Below are 25,677 nucleotides of genomic sequence, written 5' to 3'. Positions count from 1 at the left end.
CACACACACACACACACACACACACACACACACACACACACACACACGGGTGGGCTGGCGGTGGTGGGCCTTATCGCAATGCCACAAAGTGGGAAGATTAGATTACTCACTTCCCCAAAACCTCTAACTTGGTTACCATAGCAATAGCAGTGTGACTGGGGCGGCAGCTGGTCATTGTGGAGGCTGCTGAAGCGGGAGTGGATGGTGGAACAATCACCGCAGGTCAGCCAGCTATTACACCACAGTAACTCACCGTCCTGTTCTATTCTGTTCTACCTTGTTTCCTACGTCAGATGAGCTCATGGTCACCAAACACTGAGCTCGTTCCTGATTATGCTTAACGTTGGCTAGCAGCAGCACTAACACTGGGCTTTTGACTGAATGTGTGGCTCCAGAATATTTTGGAGAGTCCAAAGAATAACCTCATGTAATCATTTTTGTGCATTGCTGCATACCGACCACGGGGAGATCAATTGAAATTGAATTCATAATTGCGCCGCGGTGGAACCTCGCCCTTAATACAAATTAATGAAGTGCTTGCAAATCCATAGTGTTGTGGGTTTGATCATTAGATGAATTACGCCAATCGGGTCATTGTATTTCAATTAAGCCTGAGCCCAGTGTTTATCTTTTCATTAGTCAACACTCAGGGAAATTAAATGTAAAAATAAAGTGAGGGGGCAGGGTGTGTCGCATGTGCACGGGAATATTCAAAAAGATCTAACGCCGGTATCTATCTCGGAGAGACTGTCGCGTTATCTACGGCGATATAATGACGGAGCAGTCATTTTAATAGTCTTGATGGCGCAGAAGGACGAGTGCTTAAAAAGTCTGATCCTGAACAAAGCTCAGCGAATGATTAGAGACACACAAAGAAAATCAGGTGGCTGAGAGAGACACTTAGACAACACTTAGGCGTACTGTAGGTTTGCATATGGACGGCAGGGACATATCCCTGTCAATACTTTGGGAGACCAGAAGTGTCCCGAATAATATTTGAGCAACATATTTCACATTATCACACACAGAATGAGAGGAGCAGAGGAGCATAATCGCTCGTTGACAGTTACGGAGAGATTTCACTTCTGGTGTGACCTCGTGGCCGTAGCCAGCCATGAGGTCACACGAGGTCCGGACCTCGATCATTACTTCCTAAAAAGCCCCACCGTCTCTCTGCATCTGAATGACGTGAAACCACTTGAAACTGACAGCCGTCAAAAAGACGACTATCCGTGGTGGCGAGGTGACTGGAGAAGGCAGAATGTGTGTGTGTGTGTGTGGCGCACCGCAGTGACAAGTTGTGTTCACGGCAGCGATTTTGCACACAAAAACTATATGATGATGAACCACATATATGGAGTATTAGAAGATATTATTGAAAACTATTGACGCTCCCTGGTACCATTCTCTAATGTCATTTGATGTTATCCTGGATCTCTACAACCCAAGATGATCATTTCATCAGCTGACCAGCAGCATAAAGTCCCGCCCTTCTCCTCTGCACTCCGGGGGATTTGAACTGCTGGTTTGAACATATGGATCAAGCCCGCACTTTATCAGAAGCGGTGGGCAATAAGCCACACAATGGTGAGATTCATGCATGATTAGACGTGGTTTCTGTTAGTTGGGGTTTTATAGGGCAGGTAAAACAAATTTGGGGACTTTATTCTCATTAAATTGCAACTTTATTCTTGTAATATTACAAATTTCATCTTAAAATATTATTATTTTCGTTATATTACAATTTTTTCTAATTATATTCAAACTTTATCCTCGACATCTAAAAGGACACAGATATGTGGGAAATGTTTTGAATCAGCAGAAAGTTTTGAACGTGAGCAGAAATTTTGCTGTAACACATAGAACCTATTGAAGTCAACGGGTGTATAAATGAATTAAATTGATGTACCGTTGACGCTGATAGGTACCACATGCACATTTTAAGAGGTTAAAGACACAAACGAGGCAGAAAGAGTAACTCATGTCTACATGTGGGATGTCTCAGCAGAGACAGCATTAAATGAAAGAAGTTGATCTACAGGAGAATAAAGCAATACAGAATCCGTTATATTTGTGTATTTTGAATTTCCAACTGGCACCTGCATTTCATCTTCTCTTTTACATTAAATAAATACATTTCCACCATAGATTGATGCAAAAACAATCACCAGAATCCACTTAATAACTTTCCCCACCAATGTTAAAACCAAACTTACGCCCTTGCACTTAGACGATGCCTCATAAATACTAGTATTAAGACTGCAGGCAGACTGATGCTCTCCCCGCTGCCGATCATAAGGGCTCATAATGGAGTTTACCATTCAAACAGAAAAATGGCTCTGATAAGTCATGGGACACTGTTTTGACCTTGACAAAGCACTTCATTTAGATAAGAGTTACCCTTCAAAACTGCAGTGAAATTAGGTCACTTTAATGCCTGAAGCACTCAGAGCATGACAGAGTTTAAATCTTTGACTTCGGGCCTTGAGGCAGGAGTGTCCTGCTGCCCCCTAACCAGCGTTGGTTTTATTTGGGACTAATTTAAGTCTACTGGAGGATTTTTCAAAAAGTACATATTTAATATTGAATCGTAAAAGCCACAGAGAACAGAATCACATGTAGGTCTTTTAGAAAGATATTGAATAATTAAAGTAGCTGGTTCTTCAGCATTTTCTACAGAAGGACATTTTAGAGGTAATCAGTGGTCATCTCCTCTTACTGTTTTTTTTTAGCCATGCCAGCTGCGTCTAAACGAATGGATTTGCATAACATTTTGTTCAGACATTCATGGTTCCCAGAAGATGGATCCTAATCACTTTGATGATCCCCTGACTCTTCCTCTAGCATTACTGTGTGGTTGGCATTAGGGTTGCAATCAATCGAGAGATCAGATAAAAAATACTCACTTTACTGAGGAGGAATAGTAAGTATACCAAAGAGGACATAAGATGGAACAATTAGATGGTTTTCTTTTGAGAAAAACATTTCATACAATATTATTATCTGTCAAAATTAAACCCATTTAGTGCATCGAAGTGATCACATTCTGGGTTTCAAGGCTCCAACCGTCATGGTGTCAGTGTAAACCGTCAAAAATTGTACGTAAATGTTATCCTTGTTATCCTCCTACATTTAATATCTATTTTATATTGCTGTGAAAACATCTCCTTTAGTTAGCCAATCAGGACTGCACTGTCCACCGGCTGCTAGCTAACGTTAACTAGCTCTCCTGCTGCCGATTTCAACGCGCACCGTTGATTTACATCACAGTAAACCCCCGCCCCAACACGATTTTTAGTAATCGAGTTACTCAGGGAATCGCTTCAGCCTTTAGTTGATATTTGTATCATGTCATCCACTGATAACATCAACCTATCAGACGAGAAGACGCATCTCCTATACCCACTCTTCCCTGCTGCCTACTCCTGCCAGTGGGAGCAATGAAAAACCTTACAGCCCTTCCCGACCACACGCCTCTGGTCAGCCACAGAAAACTATTATAGAAAAGACATCCTCCGCTAACAATCATTCCACAGAAAAGAGCAGCAGCAGCCTCTCTCCATCTCTCTCCCTCCCCTCCTGAAGCTGTCCATGGTTCTGACACATTTAATGACCGCTCCCACCTGGGTCAATTCAGGCGACCCATCTAGTTGTTGATTGACTGACGTTGTCGTCCATGAAGCCAGGCCGCTAGCGTGGCTAAATATAAAGACTTGCATTTCTAACATCTCTACGGCTCATTTCTTACATGTGACATAATAAAAATGTATCTCTCTTATAGTTGGGTTTTCTTTACAGGGAGTATTGCAGCTTCTACAGACCTGCACAACATCTCTGTAGCCAAATTCAAAAATACACAAGTGGGACTTTGTTGACACCCACAGAAAACTTCAACGATCAAGGCGGTGGTTGTCCTTTGTCTGCCCCCCCCCCCCCCCGTTATCATGTGAGCGCAATTCAATTTTCTCCACAGCGCAATTTGATTTGAACAAATGTCTTGATTCGGACTAAAGGGGCCATGTGACCAGACTCATGTCCTCGAGGGATGTCTCTGCACAGTTGACTTGTGGTCTCTCTTATTAGATCAAATAAACAAGCGCACGAGAGAGAAGACGGCGTGACGAGCCTGAATGCGCATCGCAGCTCGCCTGCACCCTCGCGCACACACATGTAGAGTTAAAGAAACTGGCAACGATCCAGCTGAGCGGAGCTTTATGCGTGTAGATTTATCCTTGGCCATTAAAATACATTTGATTTTTACTCTCCACTGCTGATTTCCTCTACAGGAGTCCAACCCGCCTTTAACAACCACTTTCTTTAACCTTCTCCCCTGCTCATAAAACACCAGCCGCTGTCCTCTTCCTCCACCTTCCCCTCCCTCTCCCGTCTCTTCTACTGTATCTCTCTCGACCTCCACTACGATTCTATCTTTATTGGATGTGTTTGCCTTTCTCCTCCTCCTGTCCTTGCCCCCCCCCCATGTCCCCTACTGATACCCTCTCTGCCCCTGAGCTATTTTTTCTTAATTGTCTCTTTTTCCTCCTGAATGATCGATACGTCAAATTTATCTGACAGTTGGTGAAGAAGGACAGTTCTCCGGCTTTAAAACACCCAGAGGTCAGCAAAGGTGAGCGAAGAGCTTTCAGTGGAGGATATTCAAAGCGAACCTCTCTTGCTTGTTTTCAGAGGATGGCAGCTTATTTTAATGCGGATAATGACACGAAACTCTTCCCGCCTGATGATATCAATTTCTGCTTTTACGACGACAGAGTCAAGCATCGTAATATACTTCTATGGGAGCAAATGTCCTGTAATGTAGAATTAGTAGACTTTTACTTCATGAGGAAATGATTTCCTGTCCTAGCTCTAGTTCCTCTTTTATGCATCGTCTGCACTCTGTTTACGGTCTGTGTTTTGCCATAAATCTGATGTTAGCTTCATACAAATGTGAACTAAATGTAACAATATTTTCCCATTTTGGGAGCTGAAATTATATTTACATTCACGCATTAAATCTGCTCGTTAGAAGAAGAAGTGTGGATGGGACATTAGAACCTTGCGGCTGGTATGGAGCATTTTGTGAGTCTATTACGCGGATAGTATTTATGCAAGAGAAACTCTGAATTATTTGTCCCCCCCCCACCCCAAACACTGCAGCCTCCATAAAGCTGAATCAACACTTCTCTAGAACAGAGGTGAGATTATTGATTGTATTTCCAAACTATGTTTCCCTTTTAGCGTTACAAAAGGAAAGGGCTTTCAGGATGGGGACTAAGGCAAATGTAACACCCGGTAACATTGCTCGAGTGTGAGTGTTGAGCCTAAACTCAAGCATCGAGGACAGGCTCCCTCACAGTGGATGTGCTATTGTGAGCAGGGCTTTTGTGATGTAGCCCCCGCAATGCTCCTTGGTCATGGACGTAAAATTCGGCAGAGACCTGTTCGAGTCGGAAGACCCGCTCCCGCACCGGCACCACGGCGTGCAACAGTGTACACAAATCCTATAATAACCATACGCTGTTAGCTAATTTTGTGGCCGAAAACAACCAATGCTGTCAATAAAATGCAGTCAATTTCATTGACTTATATTAATGTAGTAATAAATGTACACATAGGCCAACCAATTAGATCGGAAAGATGCAGTCAAAAGGATTTAAACAATAAAACTTGACATTATCAATATTTTCATTTGTATCCTAATCTATTTACAATCCACACCCTTGATCTGACCAGCATGATCTTTGTTTTACCCAGAAAGCAAACCTGAAAATGAAATGAGGACAAAAACATTTTTTGCACCCGCAAATCTCCTTTTTGACGGGTCGCCCAGCGGGTACCTGCAGCCAAAACAGGACTCAGACGTTCCAACTCTACTGTGCAGCAGGTATCAAGCCATTTAGCTGGGCATGCTAACATCTGCAGCTTATGTTGGAGCAGACAAACACACTCTTTAATCAACTTCTTAAGCTTTTGCAGATGATCAAGTGCAGGTTTGTTGTACGTTTACACATGGCTTTTTTTGTCATCTTATGAGAATTATATTTATATATATTTATTTTGGTAGAGCACATCATACTTTCAGGCACCTGTGAATGCTTTCTAAATTTTTTTTTACAATTGCAGGAAAGTTATGACGGTGCCTTCCAATAAATTGCTGAAAAACAAGTGTGTTCCCTGTCCAACATACAACACAGCAGAGTTAAATGGCATCGCTTGATGGAATAAAGAGAAAAAGAGACAAATGCTCATGTCAGCTTTTCCACCCCAGATGTGAATACACAATGCAAATTAAGGTTATGCTCCTCACCCTGCTGCCTCCATGTAAAGCACAGCAATTGTTCTGAATATTGTGTTCAGAGGACATACATGAAAATGTATGTCTCCTTTTGTTTCCTCGTGTCTCTTATCCCCGAATACCCTCCTTCTCTTTCCCTGCATCACTCGCCTTCTGTTTCTTCAGTTCTGTTATCTATTTTGCGACTTTCCTCGGGCCATTTCTTTGTCCAAGCACCCCCCCCCCCCCCTCTCTCTCTCTCTCTGGTTGACCTAGCACCAGTTTCATTTCCGCTCGTTCATCCGCCTGTCTGCTGTCTCTATTTTTTTTTTGGGGAACTAATCTCTTTTCCAATCTCTCTCTCATATATGCTTGTGCATGAGAGTTAATGAAGGGACTGCATGGGTAACCACAGGACGACTGTCGGAGACGGACCGGAGTAAATATATGCATGCGTACTAACATGCACCGACGGATCAACCCGACCACCGACTGTGTGCTGTCTGGAATGACAACAGCTGTCAATTAGGCAACAAATAAGTCTTACTTGAATGGCACATTAATAATTAGCTGGAGCTTTGGCATGACTGAAATACAAAATATCTTCTCCATCACTACAATAAACTCCCGCAAACTTCCCAAAGCCCTGTCCTCTTCCAGCTCAATTATTTATTATTTGTAATGTTGCTCACACAGCCACTGTTACTCCGTTTCATTCAGCAGGAGAAGGAACTTCCGGTTGAAGGCTAAGAGGACAAGGTTCCCGGTACCACATGTGGTCTGCACTGTCCTTGCACGTCTTCTTTTGAGACTATTGCCTTGAGTATTTTCAGTTGAGGGAAAATGACAGTGGCAGCGCACATGTGTTGTGTAAGTAGATTTGTGTATCCGGCCTCCCAGTTGTACCAAAGAAAACCAACAACAACCTCAGTCAAATTAATCAGTCTGAGATTAGGATTCCCAGTGGACTGTGCCAGTTATGTTTCAGTGAGCCGTGTACACAAAAATGGTGTAATTGCATTTTCCAAAACACACTTATCGGTTTTCCAAATTATTTCCTGCCTCCCAGGCCATAAATTTCAGGATGATCTGAAAATGATCTTGCTGAGACTCGAAAAAAGTAGCTTGAGACAGAAAACCCTTCACAGTTCCCCGTCACAGTCACATTATTCATTCACCGCAGCAGTTGTGAGCCAAAACAAACCCCTCTCGTTTCATTATGATGCAATCAAGGCCACTTTGATATGTTTTCCTTTGTAAACACTCCCTGCTTCCTGTTGAATTACAAAGATATAAATACATTTGATGGGTAAAAAAAGAATGGCAGCGAAAAGTGTATTGATGTACAGAATGTTGGCGGTTGTCCTGTTGGGCATAGACGTCACAAGGGCGGCAGGTAAATGAAGTCCCGGCCCACCGGTGCTGCCCATGACCGGTCCGACTCTGGCCTAACCAAGTGCTTCCCACAGGATACTGCAGCTCTTTCAGTGCATGTTTACAGTTAAATGCATCTATGTGGAGCTCTTTGAGAGCAAGATTAAGAGGCTTGATCTATGATGACCGTTGTTGCTTGTGAATTTAGTGCTCTGGTAAACAATTCATTCATGTACGCATATTGGTTGTAATGGCGATGACGCGGCAAAAAAAAGTCACACCCGCAACCACCTTCACTCCGGGTCTTTTTTCAAGCCAAACTAGAGCCGGTCGCCGCACACTTGCCACGGAAGAAATGCGTCCTGCGAGAAAAATCATAATTTTGTTGGAGATGAATATTTTTTTTTTTGTAGTTTTCAGAGATAATTTATCATAAAAGCACCGCATATGCCATCTGGCTTAAAAATTTGAAGGCTGAAATAATATTCTGACTGATGTTATCTGTTTCTTGTGCTAATGTAGGTACCATAGCCGACTCTGCCGCTATTAATCACACCGCTGTCACTTTACCTTGCCATTTTTTGTCTCATATGCTTTTTTTGTTGTTGTTTTATGTACCTCTTATTTTATCTTTCTTTTACTTCCTCTATTCATCTGCGCTACTGCCGTCCTTGAGCCGCTGCAACAACCAAATTTCCCTTCGGGGATTCGCCAAAGGTTTATCTTGTCTTATCTTATCTTTAGGTAAATGGCCATGTGGGGGCAGTGGTATCAAGCTGTAAACACAACACTGACAACTTATCACATTATAGAGCAGCTTTGGTGAATGGGTAAGCGAATGATCGCATTTTTAACACATAAAAGCAGAAATGGAGCCACATTTCCATTCTTGTGTGGTCGTGTTTATTTGTTGAGGGAAATATCTGGCTCCGCTATGTTCACCACTGTGATCCTTTAACAATATACCAATTTTGATAATTGCAGCTTTAAAAAGTGTATAAATTAAATTAAAAAGTAACATTTTAATTATTGGATTGTGCCGTGTCATTATATTCACATTTGGATTCATTCAAGTCAAACTTCTTGGTTTGTTTATGAATGCATACCATATTGTTTGGAGTCATGAATAACCCCTACTTCCTTTAAATAAACTGAACTCGTTTGACAGTTTACTTGTCTGCTGAGTTGCAAATAGAGAGTCGGTGGAGGAAGAAACACAGAGAAATACATTAAAAAGCAGCGCATGTGGAGTTAGAACAGAGGAGGAGGAGGAGGAGGTGAGTAATCTTACCATCGTCTCCTGATCCTGAGCCTGCATCTGCGGAGGAGAAACAAACAGTTATTAACCAGAGTCTCACTCACAGACATCAGCTGAATAAGCCTGTGTATCTGCCTATGTGAGAGTGTGAGTCTTGGCCTGTGAATATCTGCTTGTGAGTGCACCAGGGCTGTGATGAATGCCATTTGTTTTCCTCACATTTGAAGCTTCTATTGAGGTTTGATGCTATATTAATGCTCCAAATCTCAAACAAAGAACTTTAAAAAAAAAAATAACTGGTGAGTTTTGTCAACATAAATACACACGTGGTTTTATGATTGTAATTTACGGTGCTGTTAGACTGCTGCTAGACTGCAAGCCGAATACTTTGTTAGACAAAAGCCTGTCGGAAATGATTACGTCTCTTTTTTTTTCAATCAATTTAGAGTTCTGGACTTCGCAAGGCTCTGGAGTTATTGGAAATAGTTTGATAAAGATTCAGCACCAATCCTATTCAACGCTGGAATCTAATCCTGCAAATAGTATTTCACTAATAATATTAGCGTCGCCCGATCTTTATCTGCAACCTGTGCAGAAATAACAAGTTTATAGACAATGAACGGTATAATGCAAAAATCAAATAAATCTGCATTCAAATATTGATTTAGAATTCCAATGTTAGTGTTATCAATGACGCTTCGTACTATTTGTTCCAGCTTTAGAATGCGTGAAGAGACACACTTTATGTTCTTGTGTGTGCATTTGAGCGATTCTTTCTGAAGGATGGTGCAGAAAGTGATACTGAGAATAAAGGTGAAAGGGCGCCCTGGAGGCTTCGAGCATCACGCATCTTCTCCATTCCTTTCTGCGGTAGGACTGTGGGAAGACAATGTGTTACGGCGACTCCTTATCCGCGGCTTTCACACCGAATCTGTGCGGAGCTCCCTCAAAACACACCAAGCGTACTGAAACTGTAATATTGGCTGTGAAAGGGATACTGATGAGCACTTGGAAGAACCGGCACCGTGTAACTTGAGCATAAAGTGATCCGCTCAAATGCCCGGGGGCCATAGACCGGACGCAGAGCCTCAGAGGACTGTGGGGATAATAGCTCAGCTCCATAGGAATATCATGTGAGAAGGGCTTAGAAGAAGGAGGTGCACACACTAAAACACATGCCGTCTGCCCAGCAAGCTGTACTGATACTTTAATGACGTGAGCTTTGGGTCGATAAAATACATTTGTGACGGGATAAAACCATGTCTCCAGTGGGAGGATTCGTTGAGGTCACTGCAGCAGATGGTCAGCTGTGCCAAGGGAAAGCAACTCTCAAAGCAACCGGTCAATAATCAGTGAGGTGGGACCTCCAAAATCACAGCAGACATGAAATGTTGTACTGGCAAATTTTGGGGGGGAAATATTTTCTTCTTTTGCTTTACATCTTTTTTTTTAATTGAATAATTCAGTCTCTTTAATTGAGACGTGATAGTATAAAAATGAGAATTACCGGCTTGTATGCCGTATATCAAGTTGCAGTTTACGTCCATGTCCGTCTTAATTTGTCATCACTTCATTTCATCCTATTAGGCCTTCGTGTGAAACTTCTCTGTTTTGTGAGGTAACAGTGACCTTGACCTTATCTTTGAGTCCAAACTAAACCCTAACACATAATGTGTCCGACCGGTGCGTAGGCATAGAAACACACTGTGGCAGACAGCAATGAAGGAGTGGTCCTTTCAACATTCAACCCATGGACCTGAGGACACTGACTTAAGGGCTGGAAGCAAGACAGACGTTATTAGTTTTCACCAGGTTTGTTGATTTTCTTAAACAAAAACTACCATCAGAATACCACCTGGACAGTGCACGATGCTATAATCGCTTAAAGATTGCACACATAGTGGCTTTAAAATGAGTCCAATAATCTAAAATCTATCAGTAAAATCTCTAAAGGCCAATTCTTAATTATGGAGATTAGTCAGCATTAAACGCCCTGACCACCATCAAACCTCAAAGTTGGTGTTGAGGAAGGTGTTATCTGGGTGTCAGTGTGAGCATCAGCAGGTAACTGGACTAAAAAAAGGGGGGATTGTGATTAGAGAGTGGCACCTGTGTGGACAGATGAGAGACTCATCTCATCCCTCTCTTCCAGCCTTTGCACTTGCTGCCAGATGTGCAGCACAGTCACATAAATAATATAGCCGCAAAATGGGAAAGGGCTATTACAAGAAGATGCTCCCGCAATTCCCACAATAATTTATAAAAACAGGTGAGGGGAGGTTGTAGTTGCCTCAATTGAAAGACCAAGGATATGAATATAAACAGTAATTCATAGAGCCGCTGGAATAAAATAATTTGCCACATATTTCAATAATCTCTAAGAAACAACTGCAACGACAGCCCTGCAACATACATAGGCAAAATAAGTAATTTATACAATTTTCATGACATTAAAAAATGTTGATATAACAGCTACACTTCCTGTATTTCAACACAACCAACTCTTCCCGGCACTCCCCTCTCCAACTCTAACCCACGTTTCCATCGCTGTCTTCTGACAAGTCACCTCTCGAGAGATTTCAGAACGAGACTTCTCCTTGAGCGAGACTTGGTTGGAAAATAAAAAAACTATAATCAGATACCAGTATTTAAAAATATGAGCCTGTCAGTGGACGTATAACGACGGTGAGGAATTGCCCCGAAAGCTGCATCGCTCTCGCTGAATACTGGGCCAATTTAAAAAATCCAGGTTGTAAAAATCCAGAAGTTTCCCTTTGATACACTAAGACATGTAGCTATGCTCCAACAAAGGCAGTGAAGAAGAAGACTGCCAGCTAGCAAACATGGATGCAAACAATGCCGATTTCTAAAGCTGGCTTGACAGGTGTTTAACGTAGCCTGAAATGCATTCAACACGCTTGTTGGATCTCAATGATACACAACAATGCATTTTGTTGAGTAACAATGAATGCAAATAGAAACTGCTACACCTACGTTGTACGTCTGTTTCAAAGAAAAATCCACATGGGCAACTTTGATGTTGGAAAAAAAAAAAAGATCTCAGTGCACACCCTGTCTTACCTCCTTTTACATCTGCAGAATTTCAGAGACCTTGGTACATGCGGGACACTGCATGTGCAGAGTTTCATGAAAAGGCTTAGCTTGAAGGATCAGGCTGAAGTCAGAAGGGGTTCAGGGGAGATCAAAAAAAACTTTAGTATCTGTACAATGGCAGAGGTTTCAGGAGAGAAAGACTGGCATTAGAAAATAGAACAAAATGGCAAGGGAGATAGGCACAAGCGTACTTTTCTGCCCACTTGTCTGCCAAATAAAGGGTCACAAAGAGGAGATACCGCGCAATTCTTTTTTTTGTGAGAGGCACAGAAGAGTGAGCAAGAGAGCAGAGGAGGTGTGCCAAGAGAGCGAGAGAGAAAAAAAGCCTGGTTACGTTTTGTAGACAATAAATGATTGAGGTGATTTTCTTTTCAGTTTCGCAACGATTGATTAGACGAGGGAGAAAGCAGATAGAAAGAGAGAGGACCCTTCGAGGGGAACTGTAATTAACCTCACTGTGCTGCTTACATCAGAGGCTGGACTGCATTGGGCACACACACACACACACACACTCACACACACACACACACACACACACACACACACACACACACACACACACACCAATGAACACACTTTCCACCTTCTGGCTTGAAAGTTAGGCTTCAGTATGGCTGCAGGGATGTCGACAGGCACTGCATGGCAGGCGGTTTTATGTATCAAACTACCTGTGTGTCCTTGTAAAAATGATTCTCATATTCTGAAGAGCTATCTTCGCAGTGAACCCTTGTAATGGATTTTTTTTTAATGATACACAAGCAGCACCACTTCATTCTTTGTACAACAACTACACAACCTATATGTGCAATATCTCCAACGGCAATGAGAGGCAGATTATTTGAGCTGGGGCAAGTACAACTAAGAATCTTCAGTATTCGCAGCTTTAAAGGCTACGGTAGCTGTCTGGGGAGATGTAGAACAAGTTTTTGCACCTTTTCAAAATGATGTTCCATCAAAGCCGAACTTGATGGGAACATTTTCAGCTCAGTGGGAAACATATGGTTTTTAATCTACTGACCACAGGGGTTGGCCTATCCCGGGATTCCGCAACAATCTTCAGCACCAAATAGCTTTCTAGATGGAACGCAGATCCCAAATTAAAATCTCAGAAGCGGCGGACCGTCCGGGGTCATCGCTATATCACACTATAATTTGCCAGAATTGCTGACGTTTCCTCCCCGACTGCGATTAGAGAAGACTTTTCAGGTTCAAAGCCCCAACCAGCCTAGTATCTCCTGGATTTATGAGCATATTGCTGGAATCTGCCTGGCACGATTTACGGCCAGTGCCAACATGTCAGCATTTATGTAGGCAGAAAGCACGGTGGGGCTGGATGGCTGTCACAGGTCTGCAATGAATGCTTGCATTTCAATTGCTGACAGTAACTTGCCATGCTCAGACACTGCAGAAAGCACAAACTTTTTGTTTTTTGTTTTTGAATGCAGCCCAGGATTTTTGCAGAATAATCAGTCATCTATCCCTGCTGTCCAAGTCTGGAGATAGGGTTGTCCCAACCTAAAATGTCCTTCGGAAAGACCTTGAATCCCCTTCTGGGGCGCTGCTCAGTAGCTCATCTTGACCTCTGACCTCCCCAGAGGAGAACAAGCAAATAGAAATTCTCCCTACAGATTAATAACGTATTAGACTATCGTCACTTAAAGTGCTTAGAATTCAGATAGAATATGCAACAAATTAGCGCTGACAAGACCTGAATATTTTTTTATACACAGAGAATTGGTGTTGTATCGATGACTTCACCTGTACTGTATGTGACATTATGGTGACGCTGATTGTCATTTAGCTCCTGGTCTACTGCTAACCCAGAGTGCGCATCTTAAATCATCATAAACATATGGCTCCTGTCATCTGTTGGTGCTCAGGGATTTCCAGAGCGACAAAACGGTGATTAAATATGTCATCAACATTTTAACAGTGTGTCAATTAAACTCTCTTCCAACTCCCCATCGAACGACTTCCTGGAAGTTACACTGTTGATATTTGCGGAATGGAGTTGGAAAGTGCTATGTGAGTGCTTGCCTTCGCTAAACTCCCTCCTTTGGGGAAAATAGACGGCTTCGTTTGTTTCACTTGGACAAGCTAATGCTCCTCACTGTGCCGGGCTCACACTTGATGTGATAGAAAAGTGGTACCATCCTGCGGTAATCAGCTTTCACTGGTTTTGTAACGCTGAGAGCTCTCCCCGCTATCGGCCTCTAAATCAGAACTTCCTTATCTGTTGGTGACATGAAGGGAATAAAGACCTGAAAGGACTGGAATAAAGGAAGTGTGAATTTGCTTCTCTGTCTGACAGATGTTGCACTGAAAAAGTCAATAATGGGCAAGAACACCCCACTTTGTAAGATGGTTCGAACCTAAACCTCTGTCGTTTAACATTGCTCAGGACGTGCACACTTTTCGACGACCGCCATCACCAGACGCTTCTCCTTGGGGCCCATAAAAACAGAAGGCTTTGGTGTCGCGTTCGTCTGTGCCTCAGTTTCGTCACTTAGCAAGAAACTGGCACCTCAGCATGCCTCCTGTTTATTGTTTGGAATGACAGCAGACTCTAACGTCTGGCCTCTTGGCCCTCAGCAGCATCCATGACGGTTTGACGGGAGCACATGTGCTGTCAGAAGGTCTGTCATGTACAGTAAAGACAAGAAGAGATCTGGTAATGTGACAAGATGGGTCAGACGTGTGTGAACGTGACGGTCTAATGTTAACGTTGTTTCTCACCAAACACAAGATTTTACATGATTACCTATGAACGCATCACGCTAACATTATAGGTTACGTTTGCTCAATACTCATGTTTACAGAATAAAGCACGAACGCGTCATAATATAACTCAATGCAACTAACGTACGTATGTTAGCCGTTAGCTCTGTTGAGCAGGACTGCTAACAGCTAACGTTACTAGCTCTCCTCCTGCCGCTTTATTCACAATGTAGCATTAGTAGGGGAATTGTCTATCATCTCTGGTACCTATGGTAAAGTAGAGAAACGAGTACCATCCCGCTTTTTTATTTTGGCATTGACTTAAGTAAGGATCGTTTCTCATGACATACCGTTTGCTGTAGGTGGTAATAGGTCATGTTTGCGATCATGTTAAGCATAATTACTTCATGAGGTACTGCTAAAACAAGTAAATGTGATAGGATTGCTTTTTCAACATTAACAATGCCAGACTCCTTGGTTTGTTTTGTGTTTTTTTCTACACTAATTCATATATATAACAAGGTTTTCCCCCAGAGATGTCTGTTTTAGGATGTATTTCACACCAGCAATTAAAAAACAAGTATTGGAACTGGCCAGCAGATATCCATTCCACTACTGTTGGAGCTAATGGCATTCTGGGAGATGGGGATGGAAAGGAGGACAGGGAGAGATCGAGAGAGAGGGAACAAGAGAGAGAGGTTTTTGTGCCAGTACATGTACAGCTTGGGTGAAGTAGTTTTGATGCTCGCATTACGTACAATTAGTAACTCCTATCGCTGGTATTCGGGATATCTCCTAACGTTTCCCGCCGTTGCACTCGTTTTGCGTTGGCTTAGCAGAGAGTATCAACTAAATGGCTAAGTGGTGAAGAGAGCCGAGAGGAAACACTTCAGAAGTAGCTGCCTGCCCTACTTTTCCACATGAAAGGGTTGTGTGCAACACTCGCTTACGTAAGAAAGCTCCCACACAGCAATCCCTACGTGTGTTTAACTAAAACATGAAAAGCAAGCATTTGTAAATTTAGATATCCCCATGTTATCAAAGACTTCGTTACTTTCATGACTGTATTTACATTTCTTTTCAATTTGTTAGTTACAAATCTCCTCTTAATATACCAAAGTTGCAGTACATAGGACGGCACTAATTTCAACAAAAGTGAGTATTTTCCACCCATTTTATTACTGCATTGCTGTGGAGTTTTAAATACATTTAAACATCCCTTTATGTCATGTCATGATAGCTTGTTGCCATGGCAAATACGTCATTGCAGTATGTATTCAATGAGAAAAGTTCAAACGTATTTCGTTTTAATTTAACACCCCCTTAAATATATCTGTTTACTACTATTATATTTTAATGAGTGTATCCGTTCTCCACTGAAACCTGACTCCCCCTCTAAGGAGAGATGTTTTCTCGCTGCCTTTGACCTTTTGTAAGCTACTGCAAACAGAAGGCGATAATGCTCACATTATGACTGGAGATTACTCGTTAAAAAATGAAATGAAAAAGCTCAATAAATGAGTGGAGAAACATAATGAATGCAGATGCTCCTCCACGAGGCTCAAGGACTCACTGAATGGCTTGATGAGTTGTGAATCACACACTCTGACCTTCAGTCACCAGATGTTAACACAAACAAATACCTTTCCCGGATTTCACAGCGACAGAGTGATGTTTGTCGGGTTTAATCGTTAGAGACGTTGCAAAGTTGCAGTTTGATAGGCATGCATCAGCGCACATATCTTATTATTAACATTTAGCATAAAAATACTTTTTTTTGAGCAACTTAGTAGGAAAAAAACAGTATACTATGAAAACTAGCACAGTAGACGATACAATAAGAACGTAGTATGGCACTGGGACACCAGTCTTTGCAGATTATAATTTCTGACCAGTAGAAATGGAGATGTTTTATACCTTCTCTTTAAGTTTGTTTTTTACAGCTCCCAAGGCAATTACATGAGTGTTTTACAGAGAAAAGGCAGCAAACTTTGTATGTTTTAATTAGTTACAATAGTCTTTCATTATTATTACTAAATGTCTCTGGGCCACTGCTGCATTCATATTACATTCAACACATTTTCAGTCTTCTATCATTTATTTGCTTGTCTCAAGGGTACGTCTTATTCAAGAAAGTTCTTTTTTTTCCTCACCGCGTCACCAACCACATTTCCCAAGTTCCCCAACCAAATGGAACGACACAACCACACTAAAGTTACTTGAACGCACAATAACCCTTCACATGTAGTATTCAAGATAAAACCCACTGAGCTAAACTTAGAAGGAGGCGTGAGAGTCGGACTCCACTGGAATGAAAATTGATTGAGCCGAGAGAGGGAAGTACACTTGTTTTCACTGTGGCCTTGTTCTGGAGAAACGCCAGAGCAAAGAGAGGGTAACATGCATACTGTAGAACCACTGTCATTGGTTTGTTTTTTCAGAGGACCGCACCACAAAAACATCCTTGTTTGAACCCCGCGTTAACGTCTCAGAGGCGCTGCTTGTTGCATGGAAGATCCACAAATCCATATCACGCACACTGGCTTACGCTATCACATGGCTCGCAAAGGACCTCACACACACACGAGCACACACAACGAGCACTTTAGAGAGAGGCTGGAGGTTTCATGTGACCGTGCAAAAGTCCTGCCTACTGGCACACAGACCGTTGCCGCTGTCTCCGCACGTTCCCTCTGCTGAGCTGTGCCCGTTCGAGGGCCTTTTAATGGACTTCTGCCTGCTGCCTGGAACTGTAGCAACTGAGTCAGCGACTGCCCGACTCGAGCCAGCGATGCCGTCTTAGCCTAAGCAGTGACTCATGTGGGCCTCGGAAACAGCCAACGCCACCTTGCCGGTGGATTCACTCATTCACAACTTACTCAGAACATGACTCACTTAACTGGTAGATTTTGAAAGAATCCCTTTGGGGGCGTGAGGGAATGCTTATGTTTTAAGTACACGCTCGTCCATTTGGATTTGTCATCACAGGATGCAACACATTAACGTGGGCCAAACCAATTTCCACATGTCCTTACAATATAAAAACTAGATGGGGTAAATAAAACACTGCCTGCTTTTGTGTTTAAAAATGTCCCAGACTGCTTGTTCAATGAAAAAAGGGCATAAATAGGAACCAGGCTTGGGCGGTAACTGTGTCTTCATACATTTTATACTTTTCGCAAGCAGCGGGTACCGACGGTACCGACACATCAGTGGGCTGAACGGAGATGGTATGGTGGTGGCGGACTGGCAGTTGAATAAAATCATGTGGCAAACAACTGCTTTTGTAGTTTGAAGAAGACCAAAAACCAAAAATCGCCATCTTTCTGAGATCTTTCAGCTGCCTGCTACACCGCAGAGACCGACCTCTGTGTAGCACGTGCTGTGCACAAACACATCACATCAAGTACAGCATCACAGAAAGCACCGCATCTGTATTTGTGACAGCACTAAAAATCATACTGTCAGGATTTCTAAATAACCTTGTACACCATAATACCGTGGAACATGTATTATATGTATAATTACATTACACTAGTCATGGTGGTCATTTTGAAAAAGAAGGCTGAGTGTCATAATTACAACAGTCCCACCTTAAACGCAGTCACCCGCATGGAAATCTCCCAATTTTACGAGGATCTCATTTCTACTGCTGCCTATAGAGTGAATCCATATAAGCGTTCCCAAACTTTTTTAATGACTAGGAACCTTTAACTTCATGGCACTGCATACGCTGAGCGGCACTGCCGGTGTTCATAACGCGGCTAATGAAGTGGCTGACCTTTCCCGACTGAAGGCGCCCACCGACTCAGCTGCTTAAACACCAAGCTATATCAGCAAACAGTAATCCCAATTATTTTAGATAATTACACAGAGGGCTTCTACTTTCCAGCCCAAGATAAGATGAAAACCATAGGTGATTGCTAATTCGACAGGGTATAGAAAAGGAAGTTATATTCTCATTTTTATTTAAAAAAAAGCTGGTTCTCAAAAATGGGTATATACTGTATTAGGGATAATCTACAACAAGCTATGCAGTTGTTGAACAAAAAACCAAGACGGAACCTAATCGCTCATTGATGTGAAGCAGAGGAGGGGTTTGCCCCTGTGGAGTATGTTGTTTTTTATTACGGGAAAAGATTTCTTGTACCATGGCCACTTGCCAGCATATTATTTTAAGGTAAAACTCTTTAAAAAAAAATGTCTTGAAAGATTGCACCAATGAGTGTCCAGATTTTAACCACGACTCACCAGAATCAGCCAAGTCAATATCTTTTTCTACAACAAGCATATTTAAGGTAGATTTGAGCATCACAGTTAAAGAGAGTTTCCACCCTCTACTGTGTATCGTCTTTATTTTGCTCTATTAGTCATACAGCGAGGATTTAAAAAAAAAAAGAAAATCCAAGTGGGTTCACTGGATTCCTCGCAGCATTAATGCGAGCACTTTTTGAATTTTTTTTCAATAAAAAATGTCTTCACATTCCAGTAAAGAATGAAGTGGCCATGAAGATGATGTGTGATTCAGCCATTGGATTTTCTGCTATGTTGAGCATGCCTCTTGGCAACAGTGTTACAGTAACCACCTATGACAATTCATGCCTTTTGACATTTATTTAAGCATTACGCAAGGCCACAGCTGTCAAGCTTTCTTCAACTTTCTGTTTAACACACCAAATTGAAGTAAACTGTTTCATTAACTTGCGTAATGCTCGGCGGTTGAGCAATGCGGCATTGGGTTCGTTGCGAGGACATTGTGTGGCTATGTTGAAATCTCCATCCGTTCAATGAGAACACTTGTCACTTGTCATGGAAGTTGTGCTTGTTACATTAAACTTGGGGAAATTACATCAGTCTGTCACCCCTGGCAAATTGTTTTTTCATCATGCTTTAATTTCTTTGAAGTACTGCATCACTCTGCAATCACTGAACCCTGTCCATTGCAAGTATCTCTATTGATGATTAGGACATTTAAGCCTGAAAATTGAACTGCTGTTTAAACAAAGTTCGATTAGCTATTTTTACCTTGAGTTATATTATTGCTATTTCAGTGGCCGGTAGATTTGGATGCAAAGACTGTGGTGTGTGTGTTCTGAGAACCCCCACAGTGCCACACTCGGTGGTTTTCCCGCTGCAGTTGTCTGAACCTGACACAGATAAAGTCTGCAGTGAGGATGTTCACCCCAGGGAAGATGTTCCGAGGGTGGCTGAAAAATGCTTATTTCGGTTTAATCGAGACCTGTAGTGAATGGGTGAATGGGCGGGAAATCGTGACGGTCTGCGTTTGCTTCTGGCCAGAGACGTCTAGGGAACAAATATAAACTGTGCACAAGGCATCGAACTGTCGGAGCTCACGCTTAATGAGTCTCAAATTACCGTCACATTTTTCTGACGATGCTCTTGACGATAGCACATCATTTCTTGCGCGAAAGGTGTGATACAAATGCACCTTCTGCGTTACATCCTCTGCATGCTTCCAGAGTGTTATCTTCTTACTCAAGTCTTATGTGTCGGTGTACATGTGGTGGGCACTGCAGGGGTGCTATTGTGATGAGCATTTGCTTGTTTATTCGTCTGCGTGGGCACCATAATAATGTAAATGCACGTACCAGCAGGACAGGCGCCTTCTGAGATAATGAGTACTTCAGACTGCTGCTTGCAGGCATCCCTGCGCAGGAAACACTCGTTCTGGTAGTTCTGATTGTTGGAGCCGCACACTGGGGCATAGTCGTTGTTGCACTGCAAGAGAGGAGAGGAGAAAACGGGTAAGAACGTTACAATCAAGATGAATGTTTATTCAATATTCAGACATTCGAGCTAGGTGCCATTGTCTTGACAGGCTAAGGACTTACTTGACACAGCTGAGTGCTTAATCATATGCCGTGTGTGAGGCCTTGGTAAGGGTCAACTCCATTTCATTAATGCCACTTCAGAAAACAATGCGAAGGACTGATTTTATCCTTGTATTAGCGAGCCAATTTCTCTGCTCATCATGCAGCATTTTTTTCAAATGGATATTCTCAACTGCAAAGATAATCCACATATTGATAATGTATAAATACATTAAATCATTTGAAATGAAATCAAGAGGAAAATTCAACAACTTGAAACTTGTTACGAACATTCAAGACCCCTAAATGAAGATGATATAGGAATTAATACATTTTATTTCGATTTTGTAAAGCTTCTATTTCCTTGCTGTATTTGGAGATATCTCACTAATTAAGTTTTTCAGATGTTGGGGTATGAATGTGTAGTAGAAAACAGAACAATAAGTCCCTTTATGACACCATCAGAGGTCCTTTCAGTGCAAAAGTGGTGGTTTAAAAATGTTTACGGTTCAAATTTTGACCTAAAAAGACCTCAATTTAACATTTTTGAATTCATGCTGGGTCCAGATTGGATTGTGCAAAATAAAATGATGCAATCACACAATGTAACAAAATAATGATATTAGTAATGTGTGAGTGAGAGTCAATGGTTGATGTGCGTTTGTTTTTTTGTCCGATACGCATTGTGTAAGCTGTTTTGCCAGCGTGAAATTGTGATTTTCAGCCAACCTTGGTGAAAAAGATGCCAAAGGTTATTGGTTGAACCTGTGCTTTGTGCCTCATGGGTTCGAATATGACTAGATAATAACGGTGAAATATGTTGTTTAAATAAAATGAGAATTACCAATCCCCAAGGTAAAGCAGTGTTGTATACAAATACATACAGCAGTTAAATTGTGCAGAAAATCAAAGATACAGGATACTTTTATCAAATTGAAACAGACTGGACAGTTGGCTGTTTGACAATTCTATAAATCACGTTGTGCGTAACAGACATATTGAAAACGTACACTATAGTGTACAACAACACAGAGGATATGAAGTCCGAACCGAGACGGCAAATTTGATTACTCCAGACAACCTTGATAGAGGCAGCGCAGACCAAATTGACTTCTTCCATTCTTGCCTTTCACAATAAAAGCCTCAGACATATAGACTGTGTCACTGTTTACCAGAGGCAATTTAAACTCATCCAGAGTGTTTCGCTCAAAGGAAACAGTATGAGTCAATAGAAACCTGGTCGATGGTCCTCTGCCTGAGAGAATCTATTCAAACCTTTTGTTGAAAAGAAATCTGCAACTGTGACAAATTTGCATCTCTGCCGGTATGAATAACTTCAACGCGAAATATTTGCAGGCGAGTGTTTGGCATTGTGGTGTTGAGTACATGAACACACTAATTTCTGCCAAAGTTAATACAGTTTGCTTTGTTCAGTGGTTTAAAGTGGACAATGCTCAAAGGAGAAGGTGATGCTATGTACTTCCAACATTTGAATCAGAATTTGATGACGAATCTGATCAAACCAGACCCACACAATCCTGACGAAGCAGATTAACCAACTCTGAAATTCTTGAGAAATAATACCTACAGATGTTTTCTATTTTTAATATTTACCTATGTAAGATTTGCAAGACATTATTTTTAATGGGTAATATTCATGCAACATATTTCTTCAGAAAACAGGCCAGCATCTACTGCTGCTCTCCTCTGGTGTTGCTCCACTGGAGCAGTAGCAGCTTAAGTGACTTGCTCAAGGGCACTGAGCAAAATAGCTGCTAAGGTAGAGAAGAACACACCGCATTCATTTCCTCACATGATTTGTTGGCTTCGGAGCAAGTTTAGATTTCTGATGACTGATGGCACCGAGCACCGACGAGTCTGTTTTCTTTTCCTTTTTTTTTGGCCATAGAGGAGAGATATTCATTTGATTTAATATCGATTCCCCTGTACAACACCGTAGGAATAACACATGTGATTATTCAACTGTGAAATATTCCCTTCTATTCCCTGGAAAGAAGGAATGGCTATCAGAGGGTCCAGAGAAATTGTTGCTCCAAAGTCACATCCCATAACCTGATTAAATTCAAATGCTGAAAAATGAGCAATGTGTGAAAATGTGTTCCTGCTTGGCTGTGTGACATCACAAGGACAAGGGGCTCGTTTGAGAGTCCCCACAGGAAGGAGGCTAAGGAGCTCATGGCTCTTTGTCTCCACTTCTGTTCCCCTTTAAATCTCTAATGGATTGACCTGGAATCTGCTTTGTCTGGGCTAAATCATCCGTCTGTGGCCTCAGAGAACATTACATGACTCTCCCAAAAAGCACATGACTGTGGAGAAGAATTGCCACTCTATGAATGTTTACAGCCACATGACACTCCCAACTACAACGTAGTAGATACGTCCACACTAAGCCAGCGTGAAAATGCATTTTTGTCTTCTCATTTTGGCCCCCGGCTCACACTAAGCCCGAAGCCTGAGCTGCTTAAAAACATTCGCCAATGTGAACACATTTTAAAATGCCTTGAGTTTTAGTGTGGACGGGAAAAAAATGGGAGCTTTGTTAAAAGGATGGTGTAAGCCTGCTCCGTCACAGTCAGGAGCTACGATGTAGTGAAGAAGCACACTTTGCCACCCATAAATCACCGTATGAGCACTCATTTTAAATAGCAATGATAGCCTATCACACAATACAGCTGTTGTCATGGACCTGTTCTTATGTCACAGACTGTAAATAAACCAACTGCAGTTTTGAAACCTCAAGTGTGACATTTTGACTGTGACCATCATGGTTTTTGGTCGTCACCATCTTGTTTTTTTTGCTACCAGAAGTGATAGAAGAGGGTGGAGCTAAGTACAACCGAACTCTGAATAAGACACTTTAAGGCAATCAAAAAATGGTACAACTAACTTTCATGAACTGAAAACACACAGACAACAATCAAACCGGACAATGCTGTGGTAGCGACCTGTCAATCACGAGATAGCCTCGGCCTAAAGCATAACCTGCTTTATGGTCTATTTTACTGGAAATGGGATCAAAATGAACAAAATGAACATCATGCCGTATTGAAGAAGACTTGAAACTAGAGATTGAGACCATAAACTCATGTTTACAATGTTTACTAAGGTAATAAATCAAGTGAGAAGTAGAGTCATTTTCTCATAGACTTCTATGCAATCAGAGGAGTCGCCCTCTGATGGCCATTAGAGAGAATGCAATTTTTAGGTACTTTTTTAGGCACTTTGGCTTCCCTTTTCAGATCCATTGTTTGCCGCCTGATTCATGCTCATTTGTCAGAACACATTAAGTAACATTTCATCGCAGTAGTACAGGAGTTACTGTTCACAAGGTTAACATAAAACTTTCATGACATTTCTTTTAACATCTTTTTTTATTTATTTAACGACGACTTTAAACCTTTGTCTTCAGCAATCCAAAGCTCGCATGTGTTACAACGCTCACCTTCCTCAAGGCAGTTTCTCTCTAAAACAAAAAGGCCAGCCAGAAAATGAAATGAAGAATATTCATATGATTATCATGCTCGTTCAGGTCAGACAACAGAAAGATATGTAAAGGAGAATAGCTAAACTGAGAGTTCGGTATACCGAAGGTGATCACAGAGGGCAGGAGGGGTCTGAGCGTGGAATTAACGGAGACTCACCGGGTGTTGGTTGAGATCGTTTAGGTGTCTGAGTGTGGACAGAGATCTTTAAGCAAAGGACCTGAAAACAGCAGCGTGAACGCACATCGTATTCACACAAAAACTGCTTTTTTTCAAATTCAGCTGGCTTGGCGAGAATGTCATCTGAGACACGCAGACACACACACAAGGTCTGTTGGCCGCGGGGGGAAGCGCAAAAAATAACGCCCCATCGATTCAGGAGCCCGGGAGCCTCAGAACGATCAAGTGCGAACACTGTCTTTAACCAGCTTGGGGGGGGGGGGGGGGGGCAGAACGCACATAAAGAGAGTAAACGGAGGAGTATGGAAGGGGAAAGATAAACTGCACACTGGCTCTTGATCAAAGGGATTGAGATGCAGGAAGGAATGGCTGTGGAGCAGACAAGAGGCAAACATGATGAGTGAAATTGGACTTGGGGGGAGAGAAGAAGTCAGTGGAAATGAATGAGAGTGAGACAGAAGGGGACTGAGGGGCAATGAGAGTAAAGAAAAATACAGATGTGAGACGCAGACGGCTACAGAGAGAGAGAGAGAGAGACAGACAGACAGACAGACAGACAGACAGACAGACAGACAGAGAGAGAGAGAGCCCTGGCTCAACAAACTTGGCACGATAAAAAAGAAACACAGCGCCTGAAGAAACCAAGGCACAAAAAAAAGAACATTATAAAATAAAATAAAAAAAGAATGAGAAGAATAAATGGGGACATAGACAGAGAGAGAGAGAGAGAGAGAGGGGAATAGAAAATCCCCTCAAAGGAGAGTGGGAGAGAATGAAAAAATGGCAACCCCACAAAGGCGCTTGGAATAGCTTACTACAGGGCCCGTGCTTTTCTCTTTTTTTTGCCATCCTCTATCCTTCCCCTCTGTCTCCCACTCGCTTCCCCTCACTCTCACACTCTCTCCCATCTGGCTCAGGCTGTTATTAACCTGGGGACTCTCGCTTTATGCCAGACGTGATGCAACGGAAGGGAAAGCTGCCCGGCAGAACCCTGCGGGTGTCTTTTAAGAGTGCCTTCTTTTTCCGTGAAAACTCCCCCACCCCCATCTCTTGATCTTTCCCAATTTTTTTTCCCTCTCACCATTCTGCGGAAAGGAGAGGAGTGACGGGAGGACGGGTGATTTGAAAACCTCCGTCTCCCTCGGAGGAGGTACAAAACGGAGGCAGCTGTGTGCGGATTACAGTCTCCTCCAGAAATACTCATACGTGGGTATGAAGGAGGATCCTGTGTGTCGTGTGGGCCTCTTAAAGCATGTTGGGTACATCTCTTTCATACTTAAGGTGAAGAGGACCAGAAGTGAGCGGCTTAGTCAGGTATGGTGGCGGACACAGATTGCCAAGCAGAAAATGAGACAAGACATAAAACTTCTTGACTTGACGCTTTCAACTGATCTTTCAGCCGCTCTAGTCAAAAAAACCTCGACA

At 42.2% G+C, this 25,677-nt stretch overlaps 1 protein-coding gene across 1 annotated transcript in view; it reads right to left on the bottom strand.

The window, feature by feature from the left end:
* Positions 1 to 25,677, bottom strand: part of tmeff2a (transmembrane protein with EGF-like and two follistatin-like domains 2a) — a 105,087-nt gene that overhangs the window by 42,423 nt on the left and 36,987 nt on the right. Inside the window, exons 3-4 of the mRNA XM_031875046.1 lie at positions 20,348 to 20,477; positions 8,940 to 8,966 (exon numbers count right to left, since the gene is read on the bottom strand). Coding sequence (XP_031730906.1) covers positions 8,940 to 8,966; positions 20,348 to 20,477 — 157 coding nt within the window. The remainder of the gene's footprint in view (positions 1 to 8,939; positions 8,967 to 20,347; positions 20,478 to 25,677) is intronic.

The sequence above is a fragment of the Anarrhichthys ocellatus genome, unplaced genomic scaffold (genome assembly GCF_004355925.1).
Source record: "Anarrhichthys ocellatus isolate YVR2014 unplaced genomic scaffold, GSC_Weel_1.0 scaffold86, whole genome shotgun sequence".
Classification (NCBI taxonomy): Eukaryota; Metazoa; Chordata; class Actinopteri; order Perciformes; family Anarhichadidae; genus Anarrhichthys; species Anarrhichthys ocellatus.
This window is presented reverse-complemented; position numbering and strand designations above follow the sequence as displayed.